This window comes from Pelophylax lessonae, assembly GCF_965119305.1.
Source record: "Pelophylax lessonae genome assembly, chromosome: 4".
NCBI lineage: Eukaryota > Metazoa > Chordata > Amphibia > Anura > Ranidae > Pelophylax > Pelophylax lessonae.
Window position 1 is genome coordinate 245,506,473 of NC_138771.1, and position 16,440 is coordinate 245,522,912.

The 16,440-nt window shown below is 44.0% G+C and overlaps 1 protein-coding gene across 1 annotated transcript in view; it reads right to left on the reverse strand.

The window, feature by feature from the left end:
- Nucleotides 1-16,440, reverse strand: part of SCAF11 (SR-related CTD associated factor 11) — a 438,302-nt gene that overhangs the window by 167,379 nt on the left and 254,483 nt on the right. The window contains exon 11 of the mRNA XM_082256718.1: nucleotides 10,782-13,676. Within this exon, the coding sequence (XP_082112844.1) occupies nucleotides 10,782-13,676 (2,895 nt within the window). The remainder of the gene's footprint in view (nucleotides 1-10,781; nucleotides 13,677-16,440) is intronic.

The window sequence follows — 16,440 nt, forward strand, 5'->3', positions numbered from 1 at the left end:
TCGTCACCTGTCACCCCATCAATCATCGTCACCTGTCACCTCATCAATCATCATCACCTGTCACCTCACCAATCATCGTCACCTGTCACCCCATCAGTCATCGTCACCTGTCACCCCATCAGTCATCGTCACCTGTCACCCCGTCAGTCATCGTCACCTGTTTGCCATATACATGCAATCACTTACTGACCGCCTAACGACTATATACGTCGGCCATTAAAAGCTAAATACTGGAGTTATGGCAGCAGATAGCCCCCATAACCCCGGTATTTTTTGAAACGGCGGGCGGTCGGCTTTCAGATAAGGGTGGTCCCAGTGGCGGATTCGCCGCGGAATTACCCTTACGGTGCAGGGGAAGAGGTGCCCCCCCCCCCTCCTGCCGCGTCCCAGACGTTTTCCCAGCTTACCGGACCCGCCGGCAGCGGAGAAAACTATCCGGTCCCGGATCCTCAGAGACAGGAAGTCGAGTGAGGGCAAGATGGCCCTCACTCAACTCTATGGTCTTGGAGGACCGGAGCTACGTCAAAAGACGTTGCCTAGCAACCGGTTTAAAGGGCCGCTTTTTTTTTTTGCTTTTTTTTTTTCCCTCTTTCAACAATTTTTTTTTTTTTTTTTCTTTTTTAGTGTAGTTGTGAGGTGTGATGTCTTTTTGACCCCAGATCTCACAATAAAGAGGACCTGTCATGCCTATTTCTATTACAAGGGATGTTTACATTCCTTGTAATAGGAATAAAAATGATCAAAACATTTTTTTTTTTTAAACTGTGTAAAAATAAAAAAATAATAAATAAAATAAATAGGAAAAAAAAAAATAAAAAAAAATTAAAGCGCCCTGTCCCCGTTAGCTCGCGCGCAGAAGCAAACGCATACGCAAGTCCCGCCCACATATGTAAACGGTGTTCAAACCATACATGTGAGGTATCGCCGCGATCGTTAGAGCGAGTGCAATAATTTAAGCCCTAGACCTCCTCTGTAACTCTAAGCTAGTAACCTGCAGAAATTTTTAAAATGTTGCCTATGGGGATTTTTAAGTACCAATGTTTGGCGCCATTCTGTGAGCATGCGCAATTTTGAAGCATGACATGTTTGGTATCTAATTACTCGGCGTAACATTATCTTTCATATTATGGAAAAAAATTGGGCTAAATTTACTGTTTTCTTATTTTTTAGTTCAAAAAAGTGAATTTTTTTCAAAAAAATCGCATTTGGAAGACTGCTGCGCAAATATGGTGTGATAAAAAATATTGCAACAATCTCCATTTTATTCTCTAGGGTCTCTGCTAAAAAAAAATATATAATGTTTGGGGGTTCAAAGTAGTTTTCTAGCAAAAAAAATGATTTTAGCTTGTAAACACCAAGTGTCAAAAATAGGCCCAGTCTTAAAGTGGATAAATGGACAACTTTGTGTAAAGCGCTACTTGGATGTGAGGCCTATGTATGTGGCCAGGCTGTGAAAAAGTGTTACACATGTGGTATCGCCATACTCAGGAGGAATAGCAGAATGTATTTTGGGGTGCAAGTTTTGCTATGTACATGCGATGTGTTAGAAATATTGCATAAATGGACAGCTTTGTGTAAAAAAAATGTGTTTTCATTTTCTTTCCACATTTTCCAAAAACTTGTGGAAAAAAATGACATATTCAAAAGACTCATTATGCCTCAAAAATTATACGTTGGGCTGTTTGCTTTCCAAAATGGGGTCATTTTATGGGGGTTTCCATTGTCCTGGTGCTCCAGGGCCTTCAAAAGTGCGATAGGTTGTCAGGAAATGATATGTGTAATTTGTGCTCCTAGAATGCCGGACGCTGCTTCTCGGATGTTAGGCCTCTGTATGTGGCCAGGCTGTGAAAAAGTCTCACACATGTGGTATCGCCATACTCAGGCAGAGTAGTAGAATGTGTTTTGGGGTGTAGTTGCAAGTATACATGTGCTGTGTGAGAGAAATAACCTGTTAATACGGCAATTTGTAAAAAAAAAAATAAATAAAAAAAAAAAAATCTTCATTTTGCAAAGCATTGTGGGAAAAAATTACAACTTCAAAAAACTCATCATGCCCCTTATTAAATACCTTGGAATGTCTACTTTCCAAAAAGGGGTCATTTGGGGGGTATTTGTACTTTCCTGACCTTTTAGTGTCTCAAGAAATGAGATAGGCCTTCAGTACATCAGGTGTGATCAAGTGTGATCAATTTTCAATGAATAGCACCATAGCTTGTGGACTCTATAACTTTCACAAAGACCAAATAATATACACTTACTTGGGTTATTTTTACCAAAGATAAGTAGCAGTATAAATTTTGGCCAAAATTTGTGAAGAAAAATGACTAATTTGCAAAATTTTATGACAGAAACAAAGAAAAATGCGTTTTTTCACGATATTTTCAGTCTTTTTTTATTTATAGCACAAAAAATAAAAAACTCAGTATTGATCAAATACCATCAAAAGAAAGCTCTATTTGTGTGAAAAAAAGGACACAATTTTTGTATGGGTACAGTGTTGCATGACTGAGTAATTCTCAGTCAAAGTGTGAGAGCGCTGAAAGCTGAAAATCAGTCTGGGCAGGAAGGGGGTGAAAGTGCACTGTAGGCAAGTGGTTAAACAAATTGCATACAGTGCACTTATTCCACATTGTTATGTTACAGCCTTATTCCAAAATGGATTTCATCATTTTCCTCAAAATTCTACAAACAATACCCCATAATGACAATGTGAAAGAAGTTGGTTTGAAATCCTTGAAAATGTATTAAAAGTAAAAAAACGAGGGGGCGTGGCCTGAACGGCAATGGTGTAGGACGCACAAGAGCTGAGCTCCGTTCCTGATCGTCTATCCTGTGTGCCATCCACTATCCAGAAGTCACCTGCTGCTTGTGGGAAGACCGCTGCCAACCCTGGGGTTATGTCACCACCGCGGAAAGCATCCTCTGCCGCCCCACTGCTTGACAAATTCCGCCAGGAGGAGCGTGACACAGAGGCTGAAGATGGCGCCGCTCCCTCAGAGACTCCCGCAGCCGGCACCAGCAGGGTCCTAGAGGCGATAGCCACCTGCCAGGCCACGCTAATGACAAAGATTGAGGAGGTAGAGGTAAAGGTGGACATTTCACTTATTAGACAGGACATGACAAAATTGAGGGACAGGCTGGCGGAGAGAGGTGCGGATCAATTGGAGTGGAGGATGTCATTAACCCTCTCTAGCACACAACTGAAGCCATGCAACGTCAAATACAGCAATTGGCCCAGAAACAAGATGATATGGAAAACAGGGCCTGCCACTAATCTCCGCTTTATTGGGCTCCCTGAGGGGTCTGACCCGGCCACTTTTTTGGAAACTCTGATCACCCACTATGGCAGAGATGCTTTTTCTTCTACTTTTGCAGTGGAGTGAGCCCACCGCATCGTACATTGCAAAGTTTCTTAATTACAGTGACCGTGACATCATTCTGCGATTAACATGTGAACGTGGCAATATTCCTTTTCAAAATGGCCGCATTGCAGCTTCCCGGACTTCTCGGCGGAAGTCCAAAAAAACGCTCCCGCTTCACTGATGTCAAAAGGCGTCTCCTCGTGCATCATTTGAAATATGCCATGCTTTTTCCCGCCCACCTGGGAGTGGTCTGCGATGATAGAGCACACTTCTTTGAGGATCCGATCATCACCTCAGAATGACTGGATCAAAGGGATGCGGATAGGAATCGCCCTGCCTGAGGGGGCTGCTCATCACCTAAAATCAGGCTACCCTGTATCGTGGATGGTCTGTCTACATACTATCTACATTAATGCCGCCCCAGCGCGGTGTGTTTTTTCCTGGTTTGTATGTTTTGTAACTTTGCTGCTCTCTGCCTCCTTGGTTGGGGCGGCTTGGTGCTTCACTTGACTTCTACTGAGGCCTAAATTCCTGCCCTAGCCTTAACGTACCGGATACTTCTGAATCCTGACATTTACCTATGTCCTCCTCATCCCTACAGCCATACTGTTTTCCTGGACTCTAGGACCCTGTGGGCACAACAATATTGGGCTTCCATAGTTTCTTTCAACATTCATCTGGCTGGTATTACCCAGCGCCCTCCCCTTTCTTCTCTCAGGAACTGGGAGCCCACCCCAGGAGTACTGTTGCCCTCTTGCTGTGACAACTTAAGTTGGATTGCACTGAGTCCTACTACCTTTCCGTTACCTACCAGTGATTGTTCGTCCCATCAGCTGCTGGACGAGACGAAGAGATGGCCTTCCTTTCTCCTGCTTCTGGGGCTGGCACTTTGCCTGCAGCCCTTCACCTATACATCTACTTGCCTGATCTTCATTGGGTTTTGGGGTTATGTTACCGCACAGTTGGGGAAGTGGATTGTTGTACTGTTCTGTTTAATTACTATGCATTTTCTCTAACGTGGTTTTCCTTGGCGAATTATTTTGTGATTCGGGTACATTACATTATTTGGGTGTGTCACGATCTGTGTAGACCTGCTCTGGGGACCCCCGTCGTAAATATTCTCTTTTCAGCTTGTGTATGGCCCCTGTGAAGTTTCTCACATGGAATGTCCGTGGTCTCAGGGACAAATTAAAATGCTCCACTGTCTTTAGCTGTCTTAAGTCCTATAAAGCTGATATAGCGGTACTGGTGGAAACTCATGTTACGGGTCAACTCCAGCTGGCGCTTAAGCACCGTGGATAGGCTGGGCTTACCACACTACTCATACCGCTAATTTCAGAGGAGTTACCATTCTCTTTTCTAAAAATACCCATCTGTCTGTAATAACTGTATGCTTAGACCCCCAGGTCAGGTTTATTTTTATGCATGTATGCTTAACAGTATTTGCTTCTGTCTTGCTACATTCCCCCTCCATATTGCTCAGCAGTGATCACAGAGGGTGTGTCCTTTATGGCCCAGCATCTGACTGTCCCGGCCGTGTGGATGGGCGACTAATATGATATTGAACCAGACTCTTCACTGCCCCCAACCTTCTGGGCTCCCTCCCCCTACTCTCCTTAGCCGCATATTCAGGGATTTTGCATTGACCGATACCTGGCGTTACCAACACCCTACCACACGTTCATATTCTTGTTTCTCAGCTCCACATTCCAGAATGTCGCGTATAGATTTTATAGTAGTCTCCAACCCCCCTGCTCCCCCTGTTACAGGACTCGGGTTTTGAACCCCCGATCTCTGTCAGACCATGCCCCATGTTGGGCTTTGTTCAACATGGCCCCTCAGACTGTTCCCCGCCCATGGCGCCTTCACCCCTTTTGGCTCACTGCCCTGGAGGATCAGGAGGGCTTGGCACGTGAGTGGTCCTACTACTTTGCTGCCAACAGAGGATCCGCTGATGTGGCCCTGGTTTGGGAGGCTTTCAAACTTCATGTTCGGGCTACCCTGACTAGGGGTATTAATCGCCTGAAAAAGATGTCCCACTCCCTCCTTACAAATGCACAAAGCCAATTGACCTCTGACGGATGCTTGCTCCACTGTCCCCTCGCCCAAGACTATATCGGCGCTTAAATCCCATACCTGGCTCGTTGACCAACTACTTTTACGAGAAAGCCAAACAAAAATGTGTTTTTTTTTTTTTGTTTTGAACAGGGCGGAAGGGCGGGTAAGCCTGGCTTACCTCCCCCATCAGGATACCAGACCTCCAGTGGTAGTGCAGTTGCGTGAATCTGATGTGTCCGGCGTCTCTGACCCGCCATTGGTAGCTGCAGAATTTTGCTCCTATGCCACGCTGTATGCTTCTCAAACAATTATTACCGCCCCTGGGACCCGAGCATTCCGCCCAACGTAATTCTGTTCAACAGGTAGCTTATATCCCTATGCAGGTGCTGTTGCGGGGGCGGGGATGGGGACACACGTCATTGACTATCGCTCATGACAGGCTACTACTACATCACAGACAGATGTGGGACGTAGCCCTCGAAAAACTGAAAGCTACCCACATCCTTACTCATACTCTTCTGTAGCACAACCCATGCCTGGAGGAACTGACCTCTATTCCAGATAGTAATCGGTGGGCTGATAGAGGGGTGCTCTACTTAGGCCAAGTGCTGTGTGCAACGGGTGTAAAAACATTCCAATCCCTAACAGAAGAATTTAACCTCCCTTCGCATATGCTTTTTCGGTATCTGCGACTGAGGCCTGCACTACTGACCCAATTCTCTCTGTGACATACCCCTGCTGGACATAGTGATGAGAGACACCCATATTAAACCAATATCTGCACTTTACATTGAACTGCGCAATACTAATGTTGATCATACAGTTGAGAGAGTACAATCTCGATGGCTACCTGACACGGGCCCCCTGGATGAGTCGGAGTGGAATGATATTCTGGATAGCCCCAAGCTTGCTTCACCCAAGCTCTCCAATCGTATGACACAACTCTATATTTCGCACAAGGCTTATTTGACCCTGCTTAGAATCTCCAGGTACCGACCTAACTTTAGCGCCTACTGTCCTAGGTGTCCCCTGCAATCGGGTACATTTGTACATCTTATCTGGACTTGCCCGGAAATTCAATCCTAATGGATACAAATCATAAAATTCCTGCAAGACCACATGGGTTCCCCGCTGCAGCTGGACCTCAAGTCCTTTATCCTTGGACTACTACCTGATCCAGACAGATAAATTTTTTTCGCCACATTCCTACACGAGAATCTTTTTAGTGCACGCAAACTTATAGCTGAATCATGGCTGCAAGCCCACACACCTACATTACAGTAATGGATGGTGGAAGTGAACTCTACCCTTCCTTACAAAAGACTGCTCTATAGACAGAGGTTGTCCTGCCAAATTTGACAAGGTGTGGAGCAGATGGCTGGAACTTCTGCGGACCTGTAGCAACCAGGACCCCGAGTGAGACTTTTTTTTAACATTAGTCCTATTACTGCTATTGATTGGCCGGATGGGGCATCCCCCCCCCGGGGCATCCCCCCCCCCCCCCCCCCCCCCCGGGGCATCCCCCCCCCCGGCCTATTACACTTTCCCTGCGATCACATCACCCCTTAGCTACGTATGTGTTTCAGCTTCTACCAAATGTTTGATAAATATGCTATGAAGTTTAGTCCCCGTTCGTTATGGCTGTACTAATGTGTACCACTGCACCCTTTTTGTACTTATTTTAAATTTTTTGGTTGTATACTGTTTTTTGTACCCCTGTTTTATATACCACAATTAAACGTAGTTTTTTAAATTAACGACTTTAAGACCAGAAGGATTTGCCCCCTTCCTGACCAGGCCCTATTTTGCGATTCGGCACTGCATTACTTTAACGGACAATTGCACGGTCGCGCGACGCTGTACCCAAACAAAATTTACGTCCTTTTTTTCTCACAAATCAAGCTTTCTTTTGGTCATATTTGATCACCTGTGTGATTTATATTTTTTGCGCTATAAACAAAAAAACGTGACAATTTTGAAAAAAAAAAAAAAAAATACAATATTTTTCACATTCTGCTATAGGACATTCCCAAAAAAAAAAAAATTAAAAATCTAATTTAACATTTTAGGCCAATTTGTTTTCTGCTACATATTTTTGGTAGAGAAAAAAAAAAAAAAAAAAAAAAAAAAAAAAAAAAACACGCAATGAGCGTATTTTGATTGGTTTGCGCAAAAGTTATCGCGTCTAATAACTATGGGAAAGATTTGTCATTATTGTTATTTTTTTTTTACTAGTAATGGCAACGATTTTGCGGGACTGCGACATTGCGGTGGGCAGATCGGACCCCTGACATTCCTGACACTTTTGGGGGTGCCAGTGACATTACTACAGCAATCTGTGCTAAAAATATGCAGTTACTGTAATACCATTGCTAGGAAAGGGGCTAACCCTGTGGGTGATCGAGGGGTTAAATGTGAGCCTAGGGGAGTGATTCTAACTTGGGGGGGCGTGGCTTCTGAAAGGACCATAGAGACATGTGATCCTATATAGCAGGATCACATGATCTCTATGATCCTCCCAGAGAGAAGAACGGTCGGCTGTGTTTACAACAGCCGACCGTCCTCTGTCAGCAGAGAACGATCGTGGTATCAGGCGGCAATGGGAGCCGCCTGACACAGGCATCGCTGGCGGCGCGTGCTTGCCCCCTAGACTCCCGAGAGCGAGCGCCATACAGTTATGTCGATTCGCCCAGAAGCAGCAGCCTGCCGCAGTACATCTGCGGCAGACGGTCGTAAAGTGGTTAAAAAAAAGCAAAAAAATCCCATGTACATAAGAATTAACAGCCTTTGCTCAATACTTCGTTGAAGCACCTTTGACACCAATTATAGTCTTAAGTCTTTTTGAGTAGGATGCTACACGCTTGGAACACCTATTTTTGGGCAGTTTCTCCCATTCTTCCTTGCAGTACCTCTTAAGCTCCATCAGGTTGCATGGGAGGTGTCGATGCACAGCCATTTTCAGATCTCTCCAGAGATGTTCAAATCGGGTTCAAGTCTGTGCTCTGGCTGGGCCACTCAAGGACATTCACAGAGTTGTGCGTAGCCACTCCTTTGTTATCTTGGCTTTGTGCTTAGGGTCGTTGTCCTGTTTGAAGATGAACCTTCGCCCCAGTCTTAGGGTCAGAGCGCTCTGGAGCAAGTTTTCATTAAGGATGTCTCTGTACATTGCTGCATTCATTTTTCCCTCGATCCTGACTAGTCTCCTAGTTCCTGCAGCTAAAAACCATCCGCACAGCATGATGCTGCCACCACCATGCTTCAGTGTAGGGATGTTATTGGCCAGGTGATGAGCGGTGCCTGGTTTCCTCCAAAAAAGGACGCTTGCCATTCAGGCCAAAGAGTTCAATCTGTTTCATCAGACCTGAGAATTTTGTTTCTCATGGTCAGATTCATTTAGGTGCCTTTTGGTAAACTACAGGCAGGCTGTCATATGCCTTTTACTGAGGAGTGGCTTCTGTCTCACCACGCTACCATGCAGGCCTGATTGGTGGAGTGCTGCAGAGATAGTTCTTCTGAAAGAATCTGCTCTCTCCACAGAGAAACACTGGAGCTTTTTCAGAGTGACAGAGGTTCTTGGTCACCTCCCTAAGGCCCTTCTTCCCTGATCACTCAGTTTGGCCAGGCAGCCTGCTCTAGGAAGAGCCCTGGTGGTTCCAAACTTCTTCCATTTACGGATGATGGAGACCACTGTGCTCATTGGGAACTTCAATGCTGCATAAATCTTTCTGCACCCTTCCACAGATCTGTGCCTCAATACAATACTGTTTCCAAGGTCTATAGACAATTTCTTAGACTTCATTGCTTGGTTTGTGCTCTGACATGCACGGTTAACTATGGGATCTTATATAGACAGGTGTGTGCCTTTCCAAATCTTGTCCAATCAACCAAATTTACACAGGTGGATTCCAATAAAGTTGAACAAACATCTCAAGAATGATCATTGGAAACCGGAGGCACCTGAGGTCAAGTTTGAGTGTATTGGCAAAGGCTAGAATAAAGTATTCTAGCATACTTATGTACATATGTACATTTTTTTTTATTCTATATTTTTAATAAATTTGCAAAGATTTCAAACAAACTTCTTACATGTTATTATGGTATATTGTTTGTAGATTTGTGAGGAAAAAGGAACTTAATCCATTTTGGAATAAGGCTGTAAGGTAACAATGTGGAGAAAGTGAAGCCCTGTGAATACTTTCCGGATGCACTGTATACAGAAAACCAACGGTATATAGCATGTGTATAAAAAAGGGGGACATAAAATGTTAAAGCCTTTTTTTCTAGGGGTCTTGTGCTAGGCAAAACATTACCATTGCAGACCCAAATCTATCCCTAACACAAAATTACAACTGCTGCTGGTACAGTGTATTCATAAAATCCTCCTAGAGCAGCCCTCAAAATTCCCACTCACCTGCTCGCATTTGGCGAGAGCAAATTAGCCTAGGGTGAGTGTGGAGGGGGGCAGGCTCGGTTGAAAGGGAGCCAATTCTACTCCTGGCGAAACCAGGAAACTGTGAGAAAGGGAGAGGAGAACTGGCCAGATCACACGGGGGGGGGGGGGTTGGGGGTGGTTGAAGAGACACTCCTTCTGACAAAGCTTGTATCTGAAACAAGCTGGCCACTGTCAAAAGTATCGCCTACTGGACCGGCTCCTATGACAGACAACACACTAGTCCAATGCCAGGAAATTGAAATGTGCTGTTTGTCATAAGAACCGGTCCAGGAGGTGGGACTTTGACATGACAGCGGCCAGCATTTCCGATACAAGCTGTGTCACAACGGGAGATCCTCAGATGGGCGCTGAGGCGGCCGCAAATTGAGCCCTGCCCTAGAGTCTGAATTCATTATACTGATTAAAAGAGATGCCTGGTAACCCCATCTTGTGGTACATTGAGCGATCACAATACCCTTTTCATTCAAAGCGGAGGACTACTGTAAGAGTACAGAAAATCCATGTTTATGGATTATATTGGTATGGGTACATTTTATATGATCTTTAAAAGTGAACCAGTGGCCAGGCTGTGGACACTCTAGTATAAACATTTCTTAAAAAAAAAAAGTAAATAAACCCTGCACCTTGAAGCAAATCATCCTGAAAGTTCACAGTATAAGCACCAAATTAGTTTGCTCCTCCATGCACTCTGTGACTCAGCAGCCTTCAGCACAGAGCAGGTGCTCTTGGAGAGGGAGCAGGGTAGAGCTAAGTCTTCAACGACTTTAGTACTTCTGATGTGAACTCCAAAGACAAACTGCTAAATATTTAAATATTAAACATTAAAAACATAACATGCATGACGCCTACTTTTTAGAACATTATGCATTTTGTTAAAGGGCAAAATAAAAAGCAAGTAAAATGCAAACCTTGGTCCTGAGTTACTTCTGGTTTAGTCCATCCCTGCTGCTGGGAGCCAGTGGAGCTTTTTCCTCTTTTTGAATAATAATTCTGTACATCAGCAGGTAAGGTTTTTCTAACAGCCCAACTTGATGCAGAAGTCCACCCAGATCGGTCAACAGCTGACTCATACGTTTCCTCATATTTCGGTTTATAATTGTGTTCTTGCACCCTAGCAGACTCTTGCCCTAAAGAATTATAATTTCCTGAGTAGGGCTGTCTATTGTTCCAAGGATTCTCATTTTGGTCTCCATAATTAAAACCGCCTCTGAAACCGCCTCTGCCACGCCCACCACGGCCTCTGGGTAAATTCCAGTCCATGTTTACATTTCTGTTCCAAGAATCACCTGAATTATACTGGTTATCATCCCATTGAAAACCCCTAGGTGAACCTCTTCCTCTGTTCCCGTCTCTACCTCTTCCATCCCCCCTACCGCGATGGTCTCCCCTTCCTCTAAAATCACCTCTTCCTCTGTAATCTCCTCTTCCCCTAATTTCTCCCCTTCCTCTACCCCTATGGTCTCCCCACCCTCTCCTATCGCCTCTCATCCAGCTATCTCCTCTGCCTCTGCTGTCAAAAGATTTAATCTTTTCTGACACCCAATCCGGGTTGTCATTTTTACTTTCTTGATATTGCTCAGATGAATCCCTTGAGTCATACTTATCACTTCTAAAATGTTCGTTTTGTTTTTCATGCTCATTTCTTCTGTATCTTTCACTTCCCCTAGGACTTTTCCAGTTCTCGTTTGATCGTCTCTCTCTCCAAGAAGGCGAGTCCTTTTCGCTCCTCTCAGCTGTATTACTTCTGTTTCGGTTTCTAGTTCGCGACCCTGACCTTGAGCGAGATCGACTTTTAGATCTAGACTGCCTCCTATGGCGTTTGTCTCGACTTCTGCCTTTCCACTGCTCACTAGGATTCCGATCTTTATCCCTACTACGTGATCTAGACTTGCGTTTAGGTGGAGTCTCTCTATTCTTAGAAGGTGATCGAGAATGTGATTTTTGCCTCTCTTTAACTTCACTCTTAGTAGGAGACCATGTTGTTGATGGAGAATGGAACCTAGATCTTCGTGGACGCACTTCTTTTTTCTGTGCCTCTTCACTAAGCGGCACTGATCGTTTTTCGGTGGATTCAAGTTCTTCTGTTTTTATTGAAACAGAAGAAACGGGTTCAGCTACAACTGCTTCAGTCAATTTTGTGGGTTGTTCAGATTCACGATCACTACATATTGAATCACATTCCATAGCTACAGATTCAGTATTGTCTTCACCATAAACTACCTGCTCTTTGCTAAGATCTGATTTCTTTTCAGAACCAGCATTATCAGACATTTTACTGGCAGCCACAGCACTAGAAACATCAAGGATGCTTTCGACTTGGTTACCAACTAAAGGTACATTTTGTAGATCATCACTGCATAGTCTATCTTTTACTTCACTGACATTACAGGGCTCCTCAGCTGTAGACTGTTCAGGCAGCTGTGTTCTATTTACAGAAATTTCAGTACTGCTCCCGTACTCTGAATCACCAGGTACACTTGTTTTTGTGTCTGTCAGCTTGGGTTCCTGCAAGCTAATTTCCACTCCATTAACTTTTTCACCTAAACCATCATCACTTTTAAAAGAACTATCCTGCAGAGGGGATTCTACATTTAGCATTTTAGGAAGGTCTGGGGGTTCAGATTGATTCTCTTTAAAAGAATTAGAGGAACTAAGAGAATGTTCCAAGTCAAACTGCTTTTCTGGATCAGCAGCTGGCAAACTTATGGATTCCTCATCCTCCGAGGATTCTTTATGACAATCTAAATCTGGCAAAGGTTCAGCTTCTGACTGGGAGGAACTGCTTGCCTGGTTTCCATTCAAGCTTTCAGATGACTGCACACCTGCATGGTCAACGTCAGAGTTGTCTTGCTCCATACAATCAGGAATATCTTCAGATAGTGTTGAAGAAAGTGTGTTTTTTTCATTAACCACAAACTCATTTTCAGAGTCCAAAGATACAGATTCCTTGCGAAAGCAGACATCAGTGTACTTAGGAGAACCTGGACATTCTCCTTCATTTACTTGCAGATTCTCTCCCTGCAAAGAATTCCCCACTTCAGTACTTAAGTGCTGCGTAGATTCTACCACATCTGAGTCTAGTTCACTTCCACACATGGATTCTGGCTCACTCTTTTCTAATGGCTCACTCTTTTCTAATGCACCCTGACCATTTGTAAACATTGGAGAAGGCGGTGAATTATTTTTGTCAAGTGGATATTCATTATGAGGTTCTGGAGAAGCAGATGTCTCTTTTTCAAAGCTTTCCACGTTTTGCATAGGTGATGAAGCAGGTAGGTGTTCTTCGGTGGACTGGTCCATAGGGGACAAAACAGGGGAATGATCTTCTACTGGTTGGTATACTTTTTCAGGACTACTTACAGGAGACCTAGTCACTTCAAACTGTGTTATATCAGACAACTCGGGCATCTTCAACTTTTTTTCATCTTGTTCCGATTCACTTTCAGAATCACCTTTACTTTCATCAGCTTCTCGTTGAGTTTGTGTTGCTGACCTGAGTCGTTTTCTTGTTCGAGGAGTTTTTTTAGGTGCTCTTTTTCTCTGTTTTGCAGGTGGCTTATTTGAATGATCAGTTGACAAAGTGTTTGTGGAAGAGCTATTACAACCAGAAGTATCATTATCAGAGTTGCTGGATTTTGGTGAGCTTTGAAGCTGGCTGACATCAGATTTGCTGTTTCTTGCTGAGCGTCTTCTAGCTGTAGACTGCACAGTTTTTTTTCTCGCTCCTTTACTACTAGAAGCAGCTTGTTTTTTCTCTGTTCCTTCTTGAGCACTGGAGTTAACACATGTTCTCTTGGAAAAACCTGCTTTTGTAAACAAAGGGGTAAAAAAGTTAAGAAAAAAACTGCTGTAAAAAAAAAAAAAAAAAAAAAAAAAAAAGTGTTCAGTGCTACTTATTTCCAATTTTATCAACGCATTCATTCAAACAAACTATACATTTCACTTAAAGTAGAATTCCAGCTTTCAGTTCACCTTAAACAGTCAATTTAGCTAAAGCTGGCCCAAGCTATTTCCCTTAAACATTTGTGTGAATGCTGTGAGCTGCAATGTACTGTGGTAGCATTAGCTACATACAGTAAGCAGCGCTGTGCTCCAGCAGCAGTACAGGTGACTTCCCAAACTACTGTCAGGACTTGAAAGTCAACCTGAGTGCTTATTTGCCATTCAGGAGAAACCTTTATTTTTTTAATTTTTATTTTTTTTATCAAATAACACAAGGCTTCCTCTAGGCTAAGGTGGAGAGGCGGGCAGATGAGGTAATCTAGAACACTAGAAAACTACACAGCTCCACCTATGGAAAAGCACTCAGACTGAGTTCCCGCAGCAGACAGGTTGCCCTTCATGCTGCCAGAACACAGAGCTTTTTGCCTTGTGTAGCTAATGCTACTCCAGTACATTACAGTGCATGCAGTGGCTGCATCAGTGTTAAGTTCACCTTTAAAAATATATATATATAAATGCATGCACTTTTGTTTTACAGGTAAAAGAGCAAGCAGAGCACTGCAGATACCAGTTGCAATCTCAGACTCCTGCAGATTCTTAACATAACGGTCTTCTCGTATCTCCTTCAGGTAAGCAGGTACCTGACAGCAGGAAGATCAATGGAACAGAGCACTCACCAGCGCCCTTGAAACTCATTGAGAACTACAAACCATCAGCCGCAATGGAAACTGAATGAAGGAGACTGTCTGTGGGTGGAACCTTGCACATGGCCACGTGTTTTCCATTTGTGACAGAGGGTATGGGGAGAGGATCCCCTGCCTGCTATCACGGGGGAAGAGGATTGAGGTGGGAGAGGCTGCAGATTATAGGACATGTTACATGTTCCAAAGGTGAACCTTTAATAGAATTAGTTCATTTGGGCCACTTTGGTCCAAACAAACCATCTAAAGTGACATGAAAGTTGGAATCTACTTAAAGTGTAAAACCTGGTAAAAGACATCCTTGTTTTAGACAAAGAAAAATATCCAATGGGACAGTGCTTGTAATGAGCAAACAAGCTTGAAAAATTGTAATTAAAAAATTGTAATTAACACATAGTATATGTAACTGTCAAGGGCCTTTCACAGGCTTTCATTTTCTTAAACCTACATTCACACCTAAAGGGTTTTTTGGAGCAGAATTGCAAGTTTTAGCAGCTTTTGTCAGGCATTTCTTAACTTAAAAGGAGTAGAGCTCTGCTGAAAAAGTGCAAAGAGCTGCTGTTTGAGCAGAGAAAGCACAACAAAAACGCTGTGAAGGGGAAGAAAAATTATTGATAAATTGTTTTCAAAAGGTTTTACAAATAAATACCTGAAAAGTGTGGGGTGCATTTGTATTCAGCCTCAGAGTCCATACTTTGTAGAACCACCTTTTGCTACAATTACATCTGGAAATCTTTTTTGGTATGTCTCTACCAGGTTTGCACATCTAGAGTGTTTTTTTTTGCCCATTCTTCTTTGCAAAAAGCTCAAGCTCTGTCAGACTGGATAGAGAGCGTTTGAACGGCAATTTTCAAGTCTTGCCACAGATTCTCAATTGGACTTACAGTAGGTCTGGACTGGGCAATTCTAACACAAATATGCCTTGATCTAAACCATGGGTGTCCGAACCTTTTGGCCTCTCTGGGCCACATTGAGTGTGGCCTCTCTGGGCCACATTGAGTGTAGAGAAATTTTCTCAGGCCGCATATAAAATATATACTATAGTTAAAGCGGAGTTCCGGGCACAGATGTCATTTTTTAATGAACATACCCCCGGGACAGTCAGGGCTAGCACATTCCACAATGGCTAGCCTCTGATCTGTCCCAGTTCGCACTTACCTTTTAGAAGAAATACTTACTTATAAAATTTCTTCCACAGCGTTTCCATCTCTCTTGTGGGCAGCTGAAGCCGGCGCGGTCCTCTTCTGCGTCTTCTTCCGCGTCGTCTTCTCCCAGAATGCGCCGCACCAGCCCCTTTCGTCACTTCCGGTGCGACGCCGCATTCCTAAACAGCTTCTGGGCATGCCCAGAAGCTGTTTAGCAGGGGAATGCGGCGTCGCCCGGAAGTGACGAGCGGGGCCGGGGCCGTCGCATTGATTCCTGGGAGCGATGATGTTTAGCTCCCAGGAATCATCGCAGCGCAGGAAGTGACGGGGTGAGCCGCGGCTCCGAGGGAGGAAGTACCCTGAGGTGAGTATTTACGATCGTCAATTACAAGGTGAGTTTTTAAAAAAAAAAAAAATCTAACTATCCAATTCCTTTTCAGGTTAGGCTGAACTAGCGGACGGGCACAAAAAAAAAAATCGTTTGTGCCCGGAACTCCGCTTTAAGGTAATAAAATGCCGCCGCCCCCCCCCCCCCCTGCACTAATTTAACACAACTAGAGGATGATCAAATTAAATGGAATCAGTATACAGAGGTTTACTTCTTCTGAGAGACAATAATGGAACACTCTAACCACCATGACCACTTCAGAGATTTGAAGTGGTCATGGTGGTAGGAGTCAGAAACACTGCACATGCTCGCCTCCCCCCCCCCCTCAGCCTCTGCCTATCGTTAGTTGGAAGCTGCTGTGGCTGTGCCCCGACCCGACTTCCTTCCTCCC